The sequence below is a fragment of the Leguminivora glycinivorella genome, chromosome 3 (assembly GCF_023078275.1).
Source record: "Leguminivora glycinivorella isolate SPB_JAAS2020 chromosome 3, LegGlyc_1.1, whole genome shotgun sequence".
Taxonomy (NCBI): Eukaryota; Metazoa; Arthropoda; class Insecta; order Lepidoptera; family Tortricidae; genus Leguminivora; species Leguminivora glycinivorella.
In genome coordinates, this window is record NC_062973.1 from 26,507,789 (window position 1) to 26,532,669 (window position 24,881).

Consider the following 24,881-nt stretch of genomic DNA (forward strand, 5'->3'; position numbering starts at 1 on the left):
GATAGATATATTTATTGTAATAAACTTATATTGACCGGAATATAGATTTTTTTTATTTTTGTCGAGCTCTCGATATTAAAAAAAAAACATCAAAAAGGTAATCATGGTCTATATCCCGGTCAATATAAGTCTAATGAAAATAACCGTGAACCATTCAAAACTTTTATTGTAATAACTTGTCATTTCATCAAGCAAATCCAGGCTAAATTAATTTCTTGTTAATACAATTAATTAGAATAGGCCTCATATGTATGAAAAATATGGCTTCAGTACAAAATATTCGTATAAAATCAACTCGCAACAGTCTGCTAAATCAAAGAAGGTGTTCTTAGTTATGTTTGATGGAAATCGGTCCACTACTACTGTCGGGATTTTTTTTTTCAAAATTTAAATTTTGTGGTTAAGTTATTACCAAAATCGATTGGAACGCATCGTTAGAAAGGCGTTAATTATAGTTTCGCTTACAACTATTCGTCATGGAGGAAAGTAATAAACAAATTAAACGCTGGCTTTCTTAATAGCTCGCTTTGATTACCTGTAATTAATCTCTCAGTCACGACTAAAAGGTGGATTCAGATTTATAAAATAATATGCTACCTTGATATATTATCGTTATATGACAGAAAGTACAAAAGAAATTTGGCTAAAACCCAGAAAACACCACACTTGTGATGTGAGCCACACAGTGTAATGATATCTAATTTTTTTTTCCATAATCTGCTAGTTACTACTACTTAGGCTGACTACCTACTACTCTCAAGTTTTTAAAATTTGATAGGATTTCATATTCAATGTTATATTTCTGAGTGTGATTAGTAAAACGTCCCGTTTTTGTTGCTTACCATAAAGACCAGATTTTGCATTTTTATATGACTGACAAATAGGCTTTATAGCCATCGACAAAGACGTTTTACTAAACATACTCACATTTTGAAATCAATCACGTTCTGACGCCGTGTCTTGCGTGGGTGACGGTCGCGCGACCGTCGCGCGACCGTCGCCGTCGCGTCTCATACTTCCATATCGATAAGGTTTGATTTCGTATGCGTCGCATCGCCGTCGCGCGACCATCGCGCGACCGTCGCTCACGCAAGCCACGGCGTAAGGTATAATAATTATACTGTAGAGTTAATTGTGCTTGTCGTAAAACCCATAACTACATACGTGATGACACGTGATGATACGTGATACGTTGATGTAATAAGGTTGATTTTGGATCTTGCAATTTTTCTTAAATAATACAAAATGTGTTGCTTGTTCTACGATTTATTGAAGACTGACTTATGTTTAGGGAAATACGCATTTGAGACAACATGCATGTGTGCGTGAGCTATACACACATAGATATATATTTTAAACAGCATTAACATACCGCCCACCAAAAGGATATTGATTATCCTTTTCAAAATCAAATAATCATGCAAAATTTATAACAAAATGTAAATTTAAAATACAATTATCACTACTTGTAACAATTCTTAACCAGGTTTGCCTAAACATCAAAATTGGAAAGAACTTTACAATTAGGAACAATGATAAAAATAAATAACTTTTTATACGTTATAAAAAGTATAACATTATCATTAAATAAATTATGATTGCATAATATCTAAATAAAGTAATCATGCTGAGACATCAACAGGAAATAAACAAAGTTTACTAATAGAACGTTTAACAATATTTTCACCGCTCTTGACACTGTACACTCGCGTTAGCCCATCATTTCCAGGATGTTTGTCGACAATGCGTCCCAATAACCACTTTCCGGGAGGTAAATTTTCGTTTTTTATTAATACGATTTGGCCTATATCGAATTCTGGTTCTCTCTTTGTCCATTTCGTTCTTTGTTGAAGTCTTGTTAAATAATCTTGTTGCCACGTGTGCCAAAAATCATTTAACATTTTCTGCAAGTGTTGCCAGCGGGACAAAACGTTTGTCTTCATATCCTTGAATGTTGGTGATGGTATGGTTATCGGTGCCTCTCCAATTAAAAAGTGTCCTGGGGTTAAAGGATCGGCTTTGTCATCGTCGTCTATCGGAACGTAAGGTCGTGAATTGAGGCACGATTCTACCTGGCATATCAGAGTTGAAAACTCCTCAAATGTAAGGTGCGAAGTAAGGACTCTCTTTAAATGGAACTTCATGGATTTTACTCCACTCTCCCACAATCCACCAAAATTTGGGCTGTATACTGGTACAAAATGCCACTGAGTACCATCTAGTGCTAGCTTCGTAGCTATATCTCCATTAAAATCCAACTTTGCCTCTTCAAATGCATCTGCCAAGGCCTTGTTTGCACCAATGAAGTTCCTCCCTTGGTCACTCCAGAGATGTGTGCACCTGCCTCTTCGTGCAACAAAGCGTCTGAATGCTCCAATGAAGGCTTCTGAGCTTAAATCTCCGACAAGTTCTAAGTGTATGGCTTTCGTAACCATACATACAAATATAGCTATGTATGATTTCATTGTTCTTAATCCTCTTCCCTTTGACATAAGTGTTTGATATGGACCAGCGAAGTCGACGCCACTGTTCAGGAATGGACGTGCTGGGGTAACCCTTTCCTTGGGCAGATCTCCCATTAATTGCTTCTTGGCAGTGGCGTTTTGTCTTGCACATATCAGACATTTGTGGATGTACGATCTAACCTTTTGCTTCATTTTTAGGATCCAGTATTTACTTTTTAGGTAGCACATCATCACCTGTTGTCCGCCATGAAGGGTTCTTTGATGAGCATCAGCCACGAGTAAAAAGGTAAGTCGGTTCTTGTTATCCAGAATTATAGGATTCTTGCTCTCTTCGTCCAAATTTGCGTGTTTAAGACGTCCGCCCACCCTGAGTATATTACCTTCATCCAGGTAAGGATTCAATGATTTTAATTTACTGTCACGTCTTACGTTTTTATTATTTTGTAGTCTGGTTATATCGTCTTTAAATGTTTGTTCTTGAGCCAATTTAATGCAAATCATCAATGAATTTTGTAGTTCTTCTGTAGTGAATGTAGGTTCTGGAGTAAGCTTCTTATAGTTTAAAAAACGCTTGCAATATGTAATTGTCTTAACAAGTTCTTGTAAATTGTCAAAATCGTCAAACTTGTCTATAATTGAAGAATTATCTTCTTCTTGTACATTCAGGTTAGTATGAAAGGTTCGTTTCATTTCCAAGTCTGTCGTGGTGTCTGGCGTATGGAATGGGATATCATGAGTTTTTAGCCATTCTGGCCCGGTCCACCATAGACGATGTGAGATTAGTTCTGGGAGCGGTGAGCCACGTGACGCAATATCTGCGGGGTTCGATTGGGATGGGACATGATACCATTTGTCACCAATGTCATCCAGTATGGACACCACGCGATTCCTGACGAAAGTCTGCCAGCGGTTAGGGTCTCCTCTTAACCATGACAAAACTATTGTTGAGTCAGTCCATGCCACCACTTGACTTTCAGGTATTCTCATGGCTTCTCTAACTTGTTTAAGCAGCTTTGCTAGTAGTGCAGCGCCACACAATTCTAATCGGGGCAATGAGACGGGCTTCACTGGACTTACGCGAACTTTGGCAGCTATAAGGTTCGTCTCAATTTCACCTTCTTCAGTTTCTACTCTTAAATACGCGACGGCGGCATAAGCTTTTGTAGATGCATCAGAAAATCCATGTATTGTAGTTTTGTCCAGTCTTTGATTTGTTGTGTGCAGCCATCTTGGTATTTTGATGTCCTTCAAGTTTTCAAAATTGTGTCTTATGTTTAACCATTCTTCTTTTATTTCAGGTTCAACTTCATCATCCCAGCTTGATCGGTGTAACCAAAGTTTCTGGATAATCATCTTGGCCTGAACTATGCTTGGTGCCAGCCATCCTAAAGGATCAAACAGTTTTTGCGTTTCTGCTAGTATGTTTCTCTTTGTAATAGTGATAGGCTGCTCGGGAAGTTCAATTTTGTACTTAAAACTGTCATCACCCATGTTCCAAGTGATTCCCAGGGCACGTACTGTTCCATCCAGGTTGATATCCATGTTTACGTTACTGTTTCTCTCCTCCTGGGAAAATTGTTTTAGGAAGCTGGTGCTATTAGACGACCATTTCTGCAAATCAAATCCTCCGTTTTTCAGGATCATTTGAACATTTTTTGCAACATCTATAGCGTCTTCTTCATTATCTTGACCCGACATGAGGTCATCCATGTAGAAATCTTCTTTGATTGTTTTCGTAGCTACTGGATGCTGCTGTCCCTCGTCTTCTGCGACCCTTTGTAGCGTTTTAACAGCTAAGTAGGGTGCAGATGCTGTACCAAACGTGACACGCAGCAGTCGGTAGTCTTTTATAGGGTCTGCTGCACATTTACGCCAAAGTATACGTTGCAGATCTGCATCTTCTTTTGTAACTAAAATTTGGCGATACATTTTCTGTATGTCTGCAACGAAGCAGATTTTCTTCATACGCCATCTCATGATTATGTTCCTTAAATCTTCTTGAAGCTGTGGACCCACCAGTAACTCTTCATTAAGTGAAATGTTGTTCGTGCCTTTAGATGAAGCGTCAAAAACAGCTCTAACCTTGGACGTGTCCTTGTCAGTCCTAATCACTGCATGATGTGGGAGATATACCGACGAGTTTTCTATTTCGGTCTCTGGAACTTCTTCCATGTGCTTCAATGTTGAATATTCTCCAATAACCTTGGTGTATTCAGTTTTGAATTCTTCGTCTTTCTCAAATTTTCGTTCTAGTTGTTTGAATCTTCTCATTGCTATGTCCCTTGTTTGTCCTTCTATTGACTTTATTTTATCGGCCTTTGTAGGGAGTTTCACTACATATCTTCCTTCGTTTGTTCTGGTAGTTGTATTTGAATAAATAGTTTCACAAAGTTTCTCCTCTGCTGTAAGTTCTGGTTTCTCGGCTGAATCCAGTTCCCACATGTTTTTTACCAGAAGGTCTAAGTCTAATTTGTGATGCATGACAACAATATTTTTTGAAGAATTGCCTTCGGCGTCTCCAAACACAATCCATCCAAGGCTTGTATTTTGTGTACATGGTGAGCCTGGAGGACCTTTAATTAAGCCGTTCATTAAAATTTGTGCATAAATCTTAACGCCTAGAAGCATGTCTACTCGACCTGGTTGGTGATAATTTGGGTCTGCCAGATCGAGTCCATTAAGGTGCTGCCAAGCTTGATGCGTCGTTGTGAGTGCCTTTGATGGGAGCTCAGTGGTTACTCGAGTAGATAAGACATATGCATTGATATTTAGGTGGAAATCGGGGTCATATCTTGACTGAAGCTCACAGTGTACCATACTATTGACGGACGTCTTCATTTCCTCCAGGCCTGTGGCTGAACCCCTGACAGGTGTCTTGTGTAATTTCATCATCTGCACGGCTCTCTCCGTGATGAAGTTGGCTTCTGAACCTTGATCGATCAAAGCCCGCAGTGTGAGCACTTGCCCTTTTTCACCCTTGACTAGGACTAGTGCTGTAGCTAATAGAGCATCGGACTTTTTAGTAATGAAGTGCGTAGCTATAGTGATGTCATCTTCTACTTCTTCCTTAGGTACGTCATCTTCACTATTTTCTTCCACGTGACTAAGATGTGTCTTTATGTTCTCGTTCTTTGTGTGGTGAAGTAGAGAATGATGACGTTTGTGACAGATTTGGCAAGATGTTGGTAGACGACACTTGAACACGGAGTGGCCGCTGAGTAGGCAGTTATAGCATAGATTGTTTGTTTTCACGTAGTCAGTTCTTTCCGTTACGTCCATATTTGCAAAATCCTTACAGTGACTGAGCGTGTGATTATCATTACACTTGATGCAGGTTCTATTTGAAGTTGTTGGTGTTTGAACATCAGAAGAAGCTGGCGAAGTTAAATGGAAGTTTTTCTGCGTCGTTGATCGAGATACTACAGGAGCAGCCGAAGTAGTGTGGTGTATAAATTCCAAAGTACGGAATTTGGTTTCAAGAAACGTCTTCAATTCAGCCCACTTCGGTAAGTCATCAGGTGAGATTTTAAAGGAATATTCTTCCCAATCCTTATGCGTCTCCGTATCAAGTTTCAGCACAATCAAATGTACTATCATGGGATCCCACGAATCAACTGATACCTTAAGGTTGCTGAGACTGTTCAAGCACTCTGTTGTTGTGTCCAAAAGTGATTTGATTTGATTAGCAGTTTGTGAGTATATCTTTTTCTGTGAAAATAATCTTTTCATTACAGCATTAACAATTATTCTTTTGTTTCCATAACGATTTTTTAAAGTCTTCCAAGCTTCTTCGTAATTAGCGTCTGTTACAGTTATATTCTTAAGTAAAGCTTGTGCTTCGCCACTGACACTATTCTTCAAAAAATGCAACTTCACGACGTCGGTCAACGAGCTGTTGTTGTGTATAAGTGACTCAAATATGTCTTGAAACGTTGGCCAATCTTCATAATTGCCGCTGAAAACTGGTGGTTGCACGCGGGGTAACTTCACTTTGTCTCCGGTTATAGAACTGTCAGCGGCAGTATGATTGCATTTAACACTCGAAAATGACGATAACATATCCTTTATATCGCCACTTAAGCAGAAGTACAAGTCTTCATAAACGTAGTAATCCTCATTAATCAAATAAGGAATGTCCATCCGCTTTTCTGTTGGTGTACACTTAAGCAGGTCTTGATGTGCGCTTTGAAATATATTCCAGTAATCTTCTATGCTTTTTAATCGAGACTCGAGGTAACCCTTTGTAAGTCGTGCTTTAGGACATTTCTTGAGATTTGTTTGCGTTTTTTGTAATATAGTAGCCGTATCTTGTAGCACACTTATTAATTGTTCCGTATTTGACATTTTGTATCACTTAATTCCACTTAAATATCCTTCTATATACGACGAAAACGCTAAATGTTATTTAGTTGCACTCAAATGTTACTTTGTTATTCACTTTGTTGTTTTTTAACACAAAGCTTTGCAATTTAAATGCAAAGATAATGCAAAGTTATTGCAAAGATCACAAAATGTTCACTATGAAAAACAGTTGCCGGCCGCCTTATCGCTCTGGTATGCAGTCCTTTTGTTCTCGGTGCCCGGCGAGCTCCAGACTTGCTTGTCACTATCCGGTTCAGTTTGGACCATATGTTGATGTAATAAGGTTGATTTTGGATCTTGCAATTTTTCTTAAATAATACGAAATGTGTTGCTTGTTCTACGATTTATTGAAGACTGACTTATGTTTAGGGAAATACGCATTTGAGACAACATGCATGTGTGCGTGAGCTATACACACATAGATATATATTTTAAACAGCATTAACAGTTTGCGCTTTGCTGTCATTGTCAAGTTATTACTCATCAGCTACGTCACTTACAACATCACTTCAGTTTTTATTAATGACAATGGGGAAAATATGTTCACACATTTCAAAGTGTGGGGATTTTCATTCCCAAACTCTTTGTGTGGAAAAACACTGAAGTTTCCTTTCATGTTACGTGGAAAAAAGATTTATTACAAGGTGTAACCACTTATATAAATGAAGAGAGATAAATTGGGTTTTCTCGGCTTTCTAATGAGAGAAGCGGGGAAACCAGCTGTTTCTGATTAGGACTGGGCTATTTATTCATCGAGAGAATATTAAGTTGGCAATTATTAATCTTGAACGGACAATATTTCTTACAACATTAGTCACGCGGCCCCGGTAGGCCTAAGAAGCGATGGCTGGACGTCTTGACAGCGGACATGCAAGAGAACAATCTCACGCCTGGATGCCGAAGACCGGGCGAAGTAGAGAAGACTGAGCAGGAAAGCGGACCCTGGTGCTAGGCCGGGAAAACGTTAGGTTGAAGAAAAAGAAAATCCAAATCACATAAAATATTGAAACACACAGATTGGTGTAGCATCAGATTTCCATTTAATTATGAAAGAGGAAAAGATTGCCTGGCAGCTATTTTTCAGCTCATTTTGCAGCTTAAAAGTTATTCTATATGATTAAAGCCCACTTGCACCAACCACTTAACTCAGGGTTAGTGGGCTGTCAACTGTCAAATTCCATATAAAATGGTGGGTTAACCCTCGGGTTAACTCTCCATTTTCGTTGGTGCAAGTGGCCCTTAGAAAGTTAACATGCAGACAAATTCACTAATTGTATTCGACACTTACATTTCCACTTTGTACCTAATTTCTTATTTTAATTTGCCAACAATTATTATTACTTATATCTATTGATACCATTTGAACTCTATATTAATACCAAAATGATCAAAAGATAGGCCTAAATAACGTTTACTGGTATGCTCGTATTCTGATATAGAAGAGACGCCTCCCGGGCAAGCATCGTCACTTAATATTTTATTTTAATTTTTTTTATTTATTAATATGATTTTTTTATGAAATAGGCAGCAGACGAGCCGGCTGATGCGAAGCATTATGGTCCATTGCTTCGGTGCGTCCTTTTGGCACTTTCTCCTGATAGTTCTTGCGCTGGCATACCACTGTGGATACTGACGTGGCGTCACTGTCGCTGCGTTAGTGACCCTGCGCTCGGAAGTAAGTTTATGCATTTCCATACTGTATAGTACTATCGCTCTGTCACCGCGCCATTGTGGCTACGTTAGTGACGCCGGAGCCGCTTTACCTGCCGGAACCACCTTAAAGGTGGACTTCCGAGCAAAGCGGCTCTATCGCAATGGCCGCTCAGTCAGTCAGAGTCGCTGCTTCAGTGTCGCGGCGGTAACAGACGCAGGTTCGCTTCCGAGCGGCGCGACTCTGGCGACAGTCGCTATTGTTTTTCCATAGAATTCAGGTCCAGGCATATAGACATGAAGCAATCTAGGATGATGAACTTTTCCTCCTCCTCCTCCTTTAGTAAGGATCATTATAGTATTCACGGATATAATATTTAGACTCTGAACAATAATTAAAACCTTGAAAAATAATACATTGTTACGTGAACGATGGATATTTCAGAAAATTGAGCTGGTTAATTAGAAAAACTCAATTTGATATTATTTTATTTCCGATTATTTGAAAATCTTACGCCAACAACATCCAGAAACTACGTGATATCGCTGCGACAGAGCGACAGTGCTATGCCAGGCATACCACGGCCGCTATCGCCGGGCGATACTGACGCGGCGTCACTGTCGCTGCGTTAGTGACGCTGCGCTCGGAAGTAAGTTCATACATTTCCATACTGCGTAGTACTATCGTTCTGTCGCCGCGTCAGTGTCGCTGCGTTAGTGACGCCGGAACCGCTTTGCTCGGAAGCCCAGCTTAAGGTCCGCTGAAGATTCCAAAGACTGTGCAAAGTGAAGAAGCTTGTCGAAAAGCGGACACACAGTGTTCACACGTGTTCCGTTTATAACCGATCAGTCCCAGTATCGTGATTGTGATCATTATAGCAGATTTACGACGGTGATTCGCTCGACGGCGACCATTACGGAATAGCTGAGTTTTTATTATGTTGTAGCATGCTCACTTTGTTCGCTCGGTTTTTCTACGCTTGTTACAATTATTGACGGTGTATGGGTACTAGTTTAGCTAGGTAAAATTCAAAAAGGGATAGTCCTATAAATTTCTAAATTAACTAAATTACGATTCTAATTTTTCTAATGACATTTTTATTGGCGAAATATTTAATTCGTCCATGAAGTTTATACATAATTATTGAAAACAGAAATAAAGTTATATCTATGCTGTCAGAAGTTTTTTTTGGCTTTTTGATCTCTTGTCTAAATATTTCGTGTGCATGATTTTCTGAAATCTACTTTGGAACAGCAGCATACTTATCAAAATGTTTATTTTCAATTTTAATACCGCTAATCTCCCAAGTAATGGTTAAAGATGTTAGATTGATTAAGTATGTTAAAGCGGATAATTATGTTCGTGTAAAGAGCAGAGTGGAACAAACCTCGTTTTATTACACGTGTAAAGTATGTGGTATTTCATCGAGTGTGGAACGATCACTATCTGCGTAAGTATTTGCTGTCCGCTACATTGATTGCATTGATGTATATAAAACTTCGTAAGGACTTGACATCATCATTATCATCTGATATATCCCAGCATATGATAGCGTGCTCATGAGAGCCTAGGGTACGCCTTGGCAACTAACCCCGAGAATTCGCATTGTTTAATTTGACCAGTGATTACTCACAGAGTACTTACATCACTGAACGTCTGCCAAGTTACATCAGTTTGACAGTAAAGTTCTGGCTTTATTCGAATGCAGTTGACCCACAGAATTGGCAGAAGAGTTTTTTATGAAAGCGACTACCGTCGTGCCATCTGACCTTTCAATCCAGAGAGTATAGTAGTCCTTGTTGGGATTAGTCTGGTTACTTCACGATGTTTTCTTTCACTTCACGATCTTTTCAAAGAGCGACTGCAAAACGTTAATTGACATTTTGTACATAAATTCCGAAAAAATCATAGTCATTGTCGTCATTGTGCACGAATGCGACCAATCGCGCGCGAAATGCGTATTTATCAGGCAATTGCATGGTAGCGTTCTACAAAGCTACATTAAACGATAATTTTCAGTCGAAATATGAATACCTTATCCTTATTATCTAAATCCTTGACTGAACGACGATATACACATTATGCCTCAGAAATATGAGGCAGAAATGAGTAATGCCGGTAATTGCTCTAATTATAGGTAATTAAGTAAACTAGTATTGGTTTATGAGGGGTATTTTATAGCCTAACGTATGTTACGTATGTATATACATGTTGCAATTACATAAATAACTACTATACAGGTTGCCTTATTCGTGAAGACGAGATTTCTCAAATTTAGTATTGTAAAATTACAGTATAGGTACTCTAATTTCATTTTTGATGCCCCCTTTGGCCAAGTATAGAATAAGATGATAATTTGGCCAAAAGGAGATAAAGTAATAAATTAATTAAATAAGCAAAAAAACTTCCCGAAAATAGTAAATTATCTTTTTCTGAATTTTTAAAATACAATTTATACAAACAATTTTGCAAATTATAATTATCAAATGTTATTTTACGCACATTACGAATATCAAGTTGCTTGCCACTGCGCCATAAATCGTCAAAAAGTTAAAATTAAGTCGATGGCAAATACATCGATGGCAAAAAGCGGAAACGTAGGAATCGAAACCTGACCATAAAACGTTTATTGCATATTCGGTATCAGCGATTTTTTTCTGCGTTGAATGGTCTGTGTCTCATTGCTCTACGATGATTAGAAAAAACTGGGTACGTAGCCGAATGGCACAAACGCTCACGAAACGCTCACGAAACGAAACGCTCGTAGATATCTATCTCTATCGCTCTTCCGTATTAGCGTGACAGAGCCAGACTACCTTTCGCGGCGTTTCGTTTTCGTTTCGTGTCGCAGAAATGCCATTCGGCTACGGCACCTGGACAGCGTCGCAAACGAATGCAGTTTTTCGATCTACCCTAAAACAAAATGTAAACGCCTCAAATATGTTTCGTTTCTTCTTCTTCTTCCTCGGTTCCTCATGGCTGAGGGTCGCGACCACATGAGGTCGTTATTTTTCGCACCAAAGCTCTCCACTCCGCACGGTCTTCTGCAGTCCTCATAATAGGCGCCTGTGTTAAACCCTGGCAGGCCTTCTTAACGCTGTCCACCCAGCGGGTCGGTGGATGGCCACTTCCCCGTCCTCCATCCACCATGCCAACCATAATGCGTTTCTCTAGGTTTTCCGGCTCCCGTCTGGCCACGTGTCCAAAGTAGTACAGGATTCGCTGGAGGCATATGACAGACAAGCGGACGTGAATTTTAAGTTCCGCCAGGATCGACACATTGGTGCGGCGCGCCGTCCATGGGATAGCCAACATCTTACGCCAACACCACATCTCAAATGCATCGATTCTGCTCCGAGTACTCGCCTTCAGAGTCCAGGTTTCTGAACCATACAGGAATATAGAGAAGACCAGGGTACGCATTAGCTTGGTTTTCGTTGCTTTACTGATTCCTCTGTTCCTCCAGATCTTCTCTAACCGCTTAACCGCAGATTTTGCGATCTGTGCTCTTCTTATCACCTCACGTTCACAATCGCCATCCGCAGTTATTAGTGAACCGAGGTAGATGAACTCCTGTACGGTATCTATATATCGGTTTCGTTTCTTAGCCCTGTCAAAAGCCCTTGCACTCCTTGCAGTCTATAATTCCCATGTCCAGCGAATGATCGTAATTACCAGCCAATTGACGGTTCTGACATAACTACATACTGGTTTAACCACAGGTGGGGCTACTTTGCGCCTGCCTGTAACTCGGGGGGAGGCTACTTCCTTTTTTAGTTTGTGGAATGACTTAACTTGCCGGTTGTAAGTGAATTTTGAAATAGGTACATAAATGTTTGTAATGCGATATGAGGTATTTAAACGGTCAAACGGCAGGCAGGCTGAAGATAAGTATGTGACTACTGCCGCCCATGAATAAGCACCCGAAACACCAGAAGGGTTGAAGTTGCATTGACGTGACGACGGTTGTTCAGCAGTTCTCAAAAAGTTTTTACATAGCCACGTCATCAAATTTTAATTGATCCTATTTTGTTAGCAACATATAGTGATATAAGTCGACTTTAGAATCATAGATAATTGTTATAATTAAAAAAATATAGATACTAAAGAACCTTAATGACCAAATAAATCTCAATTCATGAAACAAATAGAACTTTTTTCTTAATTTTTGTACAAACTTTTCGAGAACTTCTATGTTGACCAAATATCTCAAGATTCTGAGTTCACTAGAATATGTAAGTTTTGATTCGAGTTTAAATTGCAAGTATCGAGAATAGATTTTGCACCATTTATGTATTTGATAAAAGTTCCTCAGAAAAAGGGTCTTGACAGCTAATAGACAATCGAATGGACAGCACAGTGATCGTACAAGGGTTCCGTTTTTACCTTACGAAACCCTAAAAAGTACATTCGTGTGATTCCAAACAAATAGTCAAACCAAGATACTAGTGTGAAGTAATGCCCTGGTGTTAACCTGCTTATGTGGCAGAAAATAGCAGGGCTATTGCCGAGAACGTTGGAGTTATATTTGACAAGTTGATTGACTACCACTGTAGTTACACAGGAAATTGTAGTGTGGGCACATACTTGGAAGGTAGCTAGCTGTATGCTAACAAGTATATTTAAAGGGTGTGGTATTAGTACCGGTACATAAGCCGTACAATTTGTACATATTCTGCTGACGCTTTCCTTCAGTTAAAATATCTTATCCGCCATAAAGTGGCTGTTTCATAGAAATGAAATTAGGGTTCCTATCGTTTTTTTAGGGTTCCGTAGTCAACTAGGAACCCTTATAGTTTCGCCATGTCTGTCAGTCCGTCCGTCCGCGGATAATCTCAGTAACCATTAGCACTAGAAAGCTAAAATTTGGTACCAATATGTATATCAACCACGCCAACAAAGTGCAAAAATAATAAATGGAAAAAAATGTTTTATTACGGTACCCCCCCTACATGTAAAGTGGGGGCCGATTTTTTTTTTCATTCAAACCCCAACGTGTGATATATTGTTGGATAGGTATTTAAAAATGAATAAGGGTTTCCTAAAATCGTTTGTTGATAATATTAATATTTTCGGAAATAATCGCTCCCAAAAGAAAAAAAAGTGCATCCCCCCCTCTAACTTTTGAACATATGTTTAAAAAATATGAAAAAAATCACAAAAGTAGAACTTTATAAAGACTTTCTAGGAAAATTGCTTTGAACTTGATAGGTTAAGTAGTTTTAGAGAAAAATACGGAAAACTCCGGAACCCTACACTGAGCGTGGCCCGACACGCTCTTGGCCGATTTTTTTTCAAAAGCAATTGAAAATTGGTGACGCTATTGGGACCGTGCGCGATGACACGCCACGTGACAGGTGACCATTATGGACAACATTGTCGCCGCTGTCTAGCGAGAAGTAAGTAAACATTGTGAAAAAATTAATGAAATCTTGTGTTATTTTGCTATATTAGACAATTTTGGACGATAATGGTTACAACATTATCGCCAATAACATTAAAATTGTTGTTTTCAGTGAGAAATTAACAAACTGGTGACTAAAACGGGGTTTCGTGCCATCGCTCACGAAATCATTTTCCAACCTAAGACGATGAATAAAGACAAGAAATTGGTGCTAGCTGGGCATTTTCTACAGATTGAAGACTTTTTTCCACCATTTGTACCTATGTGCAATAAAGTATAATTATATCATTGGCTTTTGAAATTGTTGATCAGTTCACTGCTATGCTATGTCATTTTCATAGGCTAACTATAGGTTTTATAAATATCATTTACAGGGTACAGGGTTTATTGTAAAATAAAACAAACTAGCTATAATAACTTTTAATTATACATAGTACCTATACATTACAAAAACTTGTTTCATTTACTTGAAAATATTAGAGGTTTACCAGATATCACATCAAATATGTAATCATCAGTGCGACAAAATAAGTTCTCAGGAATTTTATTTAAAATGTGATAAGCCTTCGGCGGATGGACTACTTCTGCTTTTATTGTTCTCGTGCTCCTTCGTCCGATTAAAACCTCGATATTTACGCATTTTTGTCAATCCGTTTCGATTTGTACACTGGAGCACACTTAAGGAAACAAATAAAATGATTTTGGAACATAACTGGGATTGGCTTCCACGTCGGCTTTTCTACCGCTAATAAAATTTGCACTATAAATTCACCGTAAATTCAATTCAATACTTGTATCAAAAGATTACGCACTTTTAAGTAAAACTTCAGAGGTTGGACGACACTTTTCTTCTTACGGCAACTATTCACTTAAACGGTGGTTCCGTTTCCACCACGGTCTTGGAAATAGCTAAAATTTAGTTGATATTTTTCTTGGAGTTATTAGAATTCACCATAACAAATTTTACTAGGCGCATATTAAATTTATCTCAAAAACGATATGAAAATGTTTACTGCAATATGGATTTGACAGCGTAAGTCAGCGACTAAGATGTCAATTTTGGCCGTAGTGAGTGCTGTGATCGTTTTAGCTACCCCCTCTACCCGCTTTGCACCCTGCCAATTGGAAAAGAGCCAAAGTAAATGCTTAGAAGCAATTTTTTTTAAGTAATTGAAGCGTTTCTATTTATAAAGTAGTTAACAGTCATCACTCATTATCATCATATTAAAATCTAAAATATTTTTTTATCTGCACGTTCGATGCGTCATTATTAAATTTGTTCTAAGCTCTATACTCGTATTTTCAATGAAATTAGTGTAGGTGTTGTCGACTAAAGATCGTCTGAAGTAGTCAAGTTTCCTCTTCATTTCAACCCGTTCTCTGCCGTGGACGCCGGGCATGATACAAGGCGTCCATTACTTGAAGGCTATAATTTGGCCCCCTGTATAATCAAGGGGCAATCAGATGATTATTTCTCAATATGTTGCGGTGGAGCCTTGTTATGAGATTTTAGTGTGAATCTGCAGACGGTATTCAGTATTCAGTTCTTTATTTGCTAATATAGACACGAAAGCCATGCAAATACAATTATACATTATAAATAGTCAACAATAAAAAAGTAAGTAACAAAACAATAACAACAAACAAAGAGATAATGAAATAATAAGTGAATTAATAAATAAATTAAATTTTTAAGTCAATTATACAAGTAATAATAGTAATAAATGTCATTTTCACTTACCATTTGACCCATAAAATAAAACTCTAAAAACATGTATGAAGCTAAATGAAATATGATGAGAGGGATTAGTCAAAAAATCTAGTATAATTTTCATCCAGGCTGTAGAAAGGCCTGCACATAAGGTAGTTTTTAAGCTTTTTACTAAATTCTTGAACATTTTCAGCATTCTTTATGTCGTCATCTAGTTCCTTATATATTTTTAATGATACTCTAGAGACACTATTGACGGTGGAGACGGAGGATAGATTATGTTGTTTTATGATGCAACAAAGTCAATGTGACTTAACATTATTAAAAAGAGTCCCTACTTACTGCGCTGGCTCAGCGATCCGAATTGGATCTTGGCCTCCGAAACTAGACCTCCATTCGCTTCTGTCCTATGTGATGTGATGCCACTCAGTCACTCAAATAAGTACCTACAGTCAGAATCAATTAGTAGGGGATATAACTACGTACAGTCACCGGCATAAATAAGTGATGATTTTGTACTTTGTCGCTTTAAATCGTTTGACAATTTCGTATGACATTTCAGACACGACGTTAAAGTGACAAGGTACAGAAATCATCACTTGTTTATGGCGGTGACTGTCCCTATCCAACGTATTTACTACCCTGTAATGATTTTTCAAATATAATATAAATTGGCGGACACCACAGTACTTTGATGGCTCAGCGAGAATCTGCCTAATCTTACACCATAACAGGTCAAACAGCAAGAAAATGTTAGGTATGAAAAATGTCAAAATCCAACAGTCAATAGATTACCTACAAGCATAATTTACTTCAAAATATTCAACAGCCGAAACTCGAACAAAACTTAACCATTACGAGTACTGTATTAGCACAACATAAAACTTTTTTATAAACCCATTGAATAAAACATACAAGCCGTAAATCTACTAATGAAATCAATAACAATGATTTAAACAGCCCATTGTCAGTGTGCGTTGAACAGAAATCACACCGTATTTGAATATAATGACTTACATTGAACACAACTTGGTTGGAATAATTTAATGGAGTCGAATGCAAATATCGATTTGCATTTGTTTTGAGAAAATATTATGCTTTGGAAGCGGTGGCATAAATTTGTGATTAGAGAAGCGTAATAAACTGCGCTCAACTGTGTGGAATGCGGTGATTGAGAGTTCTGGGCTCCTTTGTTTAGTACAACTCTTTTGTTATACCTTTATTTATAGGTATGCAACTATTCAAGTGATTTGTTTGCATATTATTAATAAATCGACGCGTGTTAAATCAAGTGGCAAAAACAGTTCTTTTACCTGTTTCTTTTTCAGAATGACTTCTATTGAACGTGGTTGTTTTATGGACAAGTAATTTTTAATGTTTATTAATTTTAAGTAAAATCTTTTTTTCTCGAATTTGTCTGACAGTTTTACATACACAACATACAATGATACGCCTGTATCCCATAAAGGGGCAGAGCACATGAAACTACCAAAGCTTCAGTGCCACTCTTGGCAAATAAGGGGTTGAAAGAAACGAAACTGTGACATTGCAGTGACAGGTTGCCAGCCTCTCGCCTACGCCACAATTTAACCCATATCCCACAGTCGCCTTCTACGACACCCACGGGAAGAAAGGGGCTGATGAAATTCTTAACCCGTCACCACACAGGCAACAGACAGTTTTAGCTTTTTATAAATCACAAAAGCAAATGTAATACAAAAAGTAATATGTTTCTAGAATAACAAACCTATTATAAAAACAAAGTTCAGATCAAAAAGACTCATTCCTATTACATATAATAAAATCCCTCTGGTACTTATACGATTTTTCATATGTATAAGAACTGGACACGCAAACTATAGTCACACCAAATACAACTGCAAGTATAATCTTGTAAGATTAGCTCTAGCTAGTTCTCTCAATCGAGTCAATAAGGAAAAACGATAAAGAGAGCATTAGCCAACGATATTAGAGTAAACGATTAGGACATTTATGACGTTTAGAATAAATTTAAAAGTGGAAAATGTCTGCCTTGGGTGAGACTTGAACTCACGGCCTCTGGATCGATACTCCAGCGCTCTGCCAACTGAGCCACCAAGACTTCAACCAAGCCAGCGAAATTTCCAATATGACTTGGAACTCCAGTTGCCGTTTAAGAAGTTTAACACTCTTACGGTAGATGTCGCTACGGGTCCCATTGACCTTAGTAGTGGAAAATTTCGCTGGCTTGGTTGAAGTCTTGGTGGCTCAGTTGGCAGAGCGCTGGAGTATCGATCCAGAGGCCGTGAGTTCAAGTCTCACCCAAGGCAGACATTTTCCACTTTTAAATTTATTCTAAGCCTAACGGCATCGATTGCAGACGTTTCTGCTAATCAGAAGTTAAATTTATGACGTTTCCGTTGCGTACAATGCGCACCAAAGTGTCTGAAATTTTCTAAATATGGATACTCGTAAATCTGTACGTACCTACACTGTTCGCGGTCAGAAATGTCAGAATTCATCTTTGTCTGAGTATCCACAACACAAGCCTCCTTGAGTTTACCGTAGGACTTGGTCAATGTGTAAGAATGTCTTATAACATTTATTTATTTATTATTGTATTCTATGTACAGCCGGTTACTGAATGGTGCTCATTATTTCTGGAGCGTTATTTACCGCAAATTTGTTGCTGACTGTCGTAATAAAACAAAATAAATAGTATATGAATATTCCCCGCACTTAATTACGCCTAATCCGAGTTCACATAAAATTCGACTTCAAACAGATGCGATGCATTTGTATGGAGAATAACGCTTTATATTTAATTTGAACATTTGAGGCCTCATAAATCAGGGGCTGAAAGGAAATCGCGAACGGATTAATCGGAAAGCGGTTAAGTTGGAAGCATGAGCGGATTTATTTGCATGACCAACAACTCTAAGAACTAAGATAATTTTAGTGGTGCATAAAAAGACTAGTGTCAAGTGACTTGACAAATAAGGCCTATCATTAACAAGAGAGCGACTCGAATTATCGGCTGCCAATCTTTTTACTGACACTGTAGCACTACGATTCTTTTGACTTTTTCGGTTTCTTTTGGGTTTCTTCCGACTTCTCGTTGCTGATTAGATGCATCGTCTCAAGGTATTTTAACATTTAATTTCATATCCATAGTTAGAAGCGCTCCGAAGATTTGCTCATCACACGACAACATTTTCATCTTCATATTTTGGGAGTCCTCAATGCAGTATTGTAGCGTGAACATAGATACAGAAAAGTCAAAAGACTACATAATAATATCGTCACTACTTTAAAAAAAAAAACTTATATCTTCTTCTGTCAATGAAAAGAAAAATGTAGTAAGTGTGTATGGAATGCATATAGACTTACTGCGTTTTAACTTTGAGGAGCAGTGTGAGACGAGATTATTTCAAAGTAGTGACGATACATTCTTGCTGCAAATGTCAAATTTGTAATTTTTAACTATTTCACAACAGTGACAATTGTCAGCAGACAGTGACACTTCGCCGTTTATTGCCTGTTCAACAAGGAAATATTGACGCTGAGTGAGTGAGTGAATATTGATGTTGCTTTAAACTGACGACCGGTCTGGCGCAGTCAGTAGTGACCCTGCCTGCTGCGCCGCGGTTCCGGGTTCGAATCCCGGTAAGGGCATTTATTTGTGTGATGAGCACAGATATTTGTTCCTGAGTCATGGATGTTTTCTATGTATATAAGTATTTATATATTATATATATCGTTGTCTGAGTACCCACAACACAAGCCTTCTTGAGCTTACCGTGGGCCTCAGTCAATCTGTGTAAGAATGTCCTATAAAACAAACAAAACAAACAAACTTATCAACCCAGAAATAGGCACAGAATTGTCAGTGTCAAGTGTCTATGTCACTGTGGTGAAATAGACCACTAAGTAACAATATGTTACGGTTTGAATTCGAACTCGGGTGTGAGGTGTGAGAAATTTCTAACACAATCTTATAATATTGTCTTCGGTTACCGCGATAGTTACTCATGAAATAAAACTATGGAAACGGATTAAATCACGTATAATGAATTTAAAATTCATCCCGACGTTTCGAACTCTTTACAGCGTTCGTGGTCAACGGGTGACTGAGGAAAAATTACAATGTGCAAAAGCTACCCACATACAAGAAATATTAACGAATCATGACCACAAATAATATAGATTTTTAAGGCAGGTTCACACACTATTAATAAAGCTAGTTATACAATATTCAAAAAATTTACCATTACTATGTTAAAAAATAATTAACCAATTAATCTACACAAAATTGACAAAAACAAACTACAAATGTCCAACACCATACAACACAAATGCCTCACAGCCTTCGTCGTGCTTGTTCCATTATCAGATGTACTACTGGATCCCAAGCCGGTGGTAAAGTACAATCTTATAACTTAACCCACCCATCATCAGCATCCATATATCACCGCGGTCTTCAAAGGGATGCCAAATAAAACAAACAACTCGGAAAATAACGTTTACCGGACTTTTCACGCGAACCGGAACGCATTTGTACACGTCGAACGGTAATCAGTCGCTCGCGATGACGGAGCGATGACGGACGCGGCGGGCGATGCGATGAAACATGGTGCTCGCGATGAGATGAAAGAGCTGTGAATGATTTTTAGAGGCAATTAAAGACATGGAGCTTTTTTATGTTGTTCGAGAGCATTCAAATGTTGTTTAAATTTTTTGAATTTTTTTAATGGCTTGTTATGTCACGGCAGCGTGCTCGGAGGAGTGGTATGATGACTGTCACAAATTTACGTAAATCTTATGGGCATGTCCAACATGATAGCGCTAGTTACCTAGCGGTAAGAACGTGCGACTTTCAATCCGGAGGTCGCGGGTTCGAGCCCCGGCTCGTATCAATAAGTTTTTCGGAACTTATCTGCAAAATATCATTTGATATTTGCTAGACGCTGAAGGAAAACATCGTGAGGAAACCGGACTAATCCCAATAAGGCCTTAGTTACCCTTCGGGTTGGAAGGTCAGATGGCAGTCGCTTTCGTAGAAACTAATGCCTACCCTTGGGATTAGTTGTCAAAGCGAACCCCAGGCTCCCATGAGCCGTGGCGAATGCCGGGATAACGCAAGGAGGATGATGATGTCGAACATGCTAGCGGCGGGCGTTGGAACTAATTTGACTCCCATAAGACTTAACATAGCCTACAAAGATTTTTAACGACTCACTTGTCCCCAATATGTAAAATATGACATAATTTCATAATTATAAGAGAGTTGGTCGTTTCCCCAAATTTTTATCCTTTTCATGTAATATACTAAAATTTCCTTTACAACTGCTACAATTCTATAAGCAACCTAATAATCTTCTAGCTTCTAATATAATAACCATACGTCGTAATCAAAGTCTCATTAGATATTCCCGGAATTCATCGGAGCTAATGTATCAATCAGTTCCGACAATTTCTCACATATACAGCCAGCACCAGATATATCGGAACTGCCGGAGTAGTCAAAAGCATCTAAACACACTTGATAATAGAGGTGTATTGCGATATAAAATATTTGAGCAAGTTAGCTGTATTGATTTAAACTAACACGATTTGCACTCATAATTTTATAACTAAACGGGACTTAACGGGATTTCTTCTTCGTGGAATCCAGTTATTAGCGAATGTAAGCGTGAAAAAACACCTAAAGACACACCGACTGATATAGTAAGTGTTGTGTGCAGGCAAAGTGACAACTCTAGTGCAAAAGTGAATAATCAAAAACAAGTGCGGGTAGTTCGGAAAACTCGCGCGGCTAGAAGATTTTGATGCAATTACTCGCCAGTCTACCTGTGATCACGAGCATAATGTGATGTTCGAAACCTCGGGACAAATACCTATAAATGTAAATGTAAGTGTTTACGCGATTAAGTCCCGTTTAGTTCTAAAATTACGTGTTAGCTGGGGACTGTAGCCTTAGTTCAATCGAATGCTTCGTGGAAGTGGATTCTGGTTCTAATCAAGCGACGGGGATAGTTAGGTTTGATTTTAAGGTTTACACCTTTGAAGTATTTAGTATGAACTTGTAGAACTTAATTATATTAATCACATGGCAGACAGTAAAGAATGGTAGCAGATGAAACAACCCAATTATCTCAATAGGGACAGTTCGAGGTATACACTAAAGAGAATTTGTTGCAATTTTACCATTGTGTAGGTGACATAAGTATATACAGTATTGTCTAATATGTAGTATTATCTCTACCTAATAAATTATAAGGTGAGACAATTCCATGAATGTAATACGTATATCAGTTTTAATAACAGTCACGATTTCAAATATTTGGTCATACTTACCAAAATATTTGTAGGTAAATCTTTCCACGTTAGCTGATTTAGACGAAAAACCTACTGTATTCAGATGAATCAGGATGATTACTTAAAAATAATCATAGGAATACTATCATCTTAGCAGGATATTATTGTCAATTTGTATGTTCTTTATTACCTTGTGGCTAAAATCATCAACGATAATTCCGTAAACATTCCTTTCCGCGAATTTTATTCAAAAGTGTGAAAAAACATCTAAATCGCAAACGCCTCAAACATCTCAATAAAAGAGCGGGCGATAAACAAAACAGGCCAATCCCGCACTTATTTATCACAAGACGTTTCCTAGGAAACTGTAGTTACAAAGCTAGCGGATGTCGGCGTCGGATACGAAAATCGCTCCATGGACAAATTTATGCAGCTGTAAAGGCAGATTTATTCGTGAGGAGGCGACGTGTGAAGGGGACTTTACGGGGTGAAAAAATGGTTAGCAAAACGTCGAGCAAGATGTTGGGTCGACGCTTTTACTGATGACTGCTAGTACTGCAACGCTTACTTCAGGTAATGAGTTATAAAGAAACAAAGCTATAGTAATATTCAAACTTAGTGGAGTTACAAACCTAACTGATACGAAAATCGCTCCATGGACAAATTTATGCAGCTGTAAAGGCAGATTAAATTTATTCGTGAGGAGGCGACGTGTGAAGGAGACTTTACGGGGTGAAAAAATGGTTAGCAAAACGTCGACCAAGATGTTAGGTTGACGCTTATACTGGGGGCATCAACACTTTCTCCTCTTCAGGTAATGAGTTATTATAAAGAAGCAAAGCTATAGTAATATTTAAACTTAGTGGAGTTACAACAAAACTTAGTGGACTGTATGCAGCTGTAAAGGCGGATTTATTCAGAGACGTGTGAATGGGAGGTTAGGGGGAGGGAAGATGGTGAGCAAAACGTCGAGGAAGATGTTGGGTTGAAGCTTAGTACTGAGATCAGCACCACTCTCTCTAGGTAATGAGTTATAAAGAAACAAAAATAGTCATATTAAAACTTAGTGGAGTTACACCTAATGATTCATGGACAAATTTATGCAGCTGAAAAGGCAAAATATACTGGTTGCAACGCTTTCTTTAGTAGAGCTTGAGTTCTATTTAATTGTAAAAGTACCAGTATCCGACAGTTACCCAGTTAGTGACATTCCCATAAAAAAAACTTATTAGAACGCCAGACTGACAGACAGACAGAGCAGCTATTGCAATTGAAATCGATGACGCTATCCGGATTTTTTAACGCAATTTTACGCTACGAGTACATCATATAACAGTAATTAAATCGTAACACAGTAACTACTGCTTTGCTGCGAAAATGTCAAATTTATGATTTTAAGTTACGTACGTTTTTATTTTATTTTACTTATTTTTTATTTTAATAATATTGGCAGTCAACAGGCTTGTCTATTACTACGACAGCCAACGTTATCCCTTTCTAGATTCAAAACTCTTAGCTTTGGTGTAGTATCTTCAAATAATGTTTCACATTTTACAAAACCGTGTGTCTCAAACGATTTCCATATCTAATAACGCGTGGAGCTCTCTTTATGTTACGCTGAAAAATTTATGGGAAAAATGACATCAAAGGAGCCCCCAAGTAGATTTCATATGATCGTAAATCGAAGTCATAATTTATAACGTTCGCGAGTTACGGCAAGATCTATGGGTATTTTTGTCTATGGGCTTCGTTTTATTTTAATGGCGGAGTTTTTTCGTGGTCTGATTTCCGGTTATTGCCAAATCGTTGTGAGTTTATGTTAGAAAAAGAGCTCAAGATATATTTCTTAGACGGTAGTTGTAGTGCCCCTGACTGCTTAGCCGCGGTCCAGAGTTCGAATCCCGGTAAGGGCATTTATAATATGAGCACAGATTCGCATGAACAAGAGCACATTTGTTCCCAATCTAGCCAATTCTCTCAACAAGTGTTAATATTTAAAATCTCGTTACGCTCTTTAAAAAGTATAGATCAAAATATAGTGTTAAAATAATCCTTCATGTGCTTTTCCCTTGGTCCAGTCACCGGCACAAAGAAGTGACGATTTGTGTACCTTGTCGCTTTTAATCGTTTGACAATTTCGTATAACATTTCAAACAAGACGTTAATATGACAGGGTACAGAAATCATCACTTATTTATGCCGGTGACTGCCCCTGCAACAGAAAAGGGTACCTACTCAACGTCACAATCGCGTACGCTTCGTAAAGGTGATGAAAATTAATTCATGAAATGTTTTATACTGTTTGCTAGTTATATTATATTAGTCGTATATCAATAGATAGTTATACCATATAACGGTTATTATAAATAAGTGTTATACGAAATAATGATTATACAAAATAAAAGTAGATATTTTGTGGTTATACCAAATGTTAATTATGTCAAATGAGTGATTATATCCTTTAAATATATACGAAATGTTGTTATACCAAATGTTATTATACCAAAAAAAGTTATACCAATCATTACACATCCATGTTACATGGGCAACACAATTGCCAGCAATTAACATACCATTACCGCGTTTGTTCAATACGCACCAACTAACTATGGAGCAAACGCAGCAATGGTATGTGAATTACTGGCAATTGTGTTGCCCTTGTAACAGCACCTTAAGCGTATCGTAGCTAGCTTTTCTTATAGCTCTGCGTTTTGACACGTAGCGTCAACGTTTGTTATTCCATCTATTCTCGCCGTAATACCAACTGGTGACTGAAGTCATATCCCTTTTATACTAATGGAGACCCAGTCCGATAGAAAGGGATAGTATTGTAACATTTATAACATATCAGTCTCCAATTGCGGCAAGTATTAGGCCGGCAGTCATCCCTCGCTCGAACCAAGGCACTGACGAGAAACTTATTGGTCACGCACGGAGACGTGACAGCAAACTTGTCCATCCTTCATAACACGTGGGAAACTATTAGCAATT

The 24,881-nt window shown here is 38.1% G+C and overlaps 1 protein-coding gene across 1 annotated transcript; it reads right to left on the minus strand.

The window, feature by feature from the left end:
* Window positions 1–1,622: 1,622 nt before the first annotated feature.
* LOC125224965 lies at window positions 1,623–6,809 on the minus strand. Its single transcript, XM_048128483.1, has one exon. It carries the CDS (start codon window positions 6,807–6,809, stop codon window positions 1,623–1,625), a length of 5,187 nt encoding a protein of 1,728 aa, XP_047984440.1.
* Between the last annotated feature and the right edge of the window lie 18,072 nt (window positions 6,810–24,881).

What these genes read in the sequence shown, in the direction of transcription:
- LOC125224965 (XM_048128483.1), bottom strand. Translation starts at nt 6,809, where the DNA reads ATGTCAAATACGGAACAATTAATAAGTGTGCTACAAGATACGGCTACT.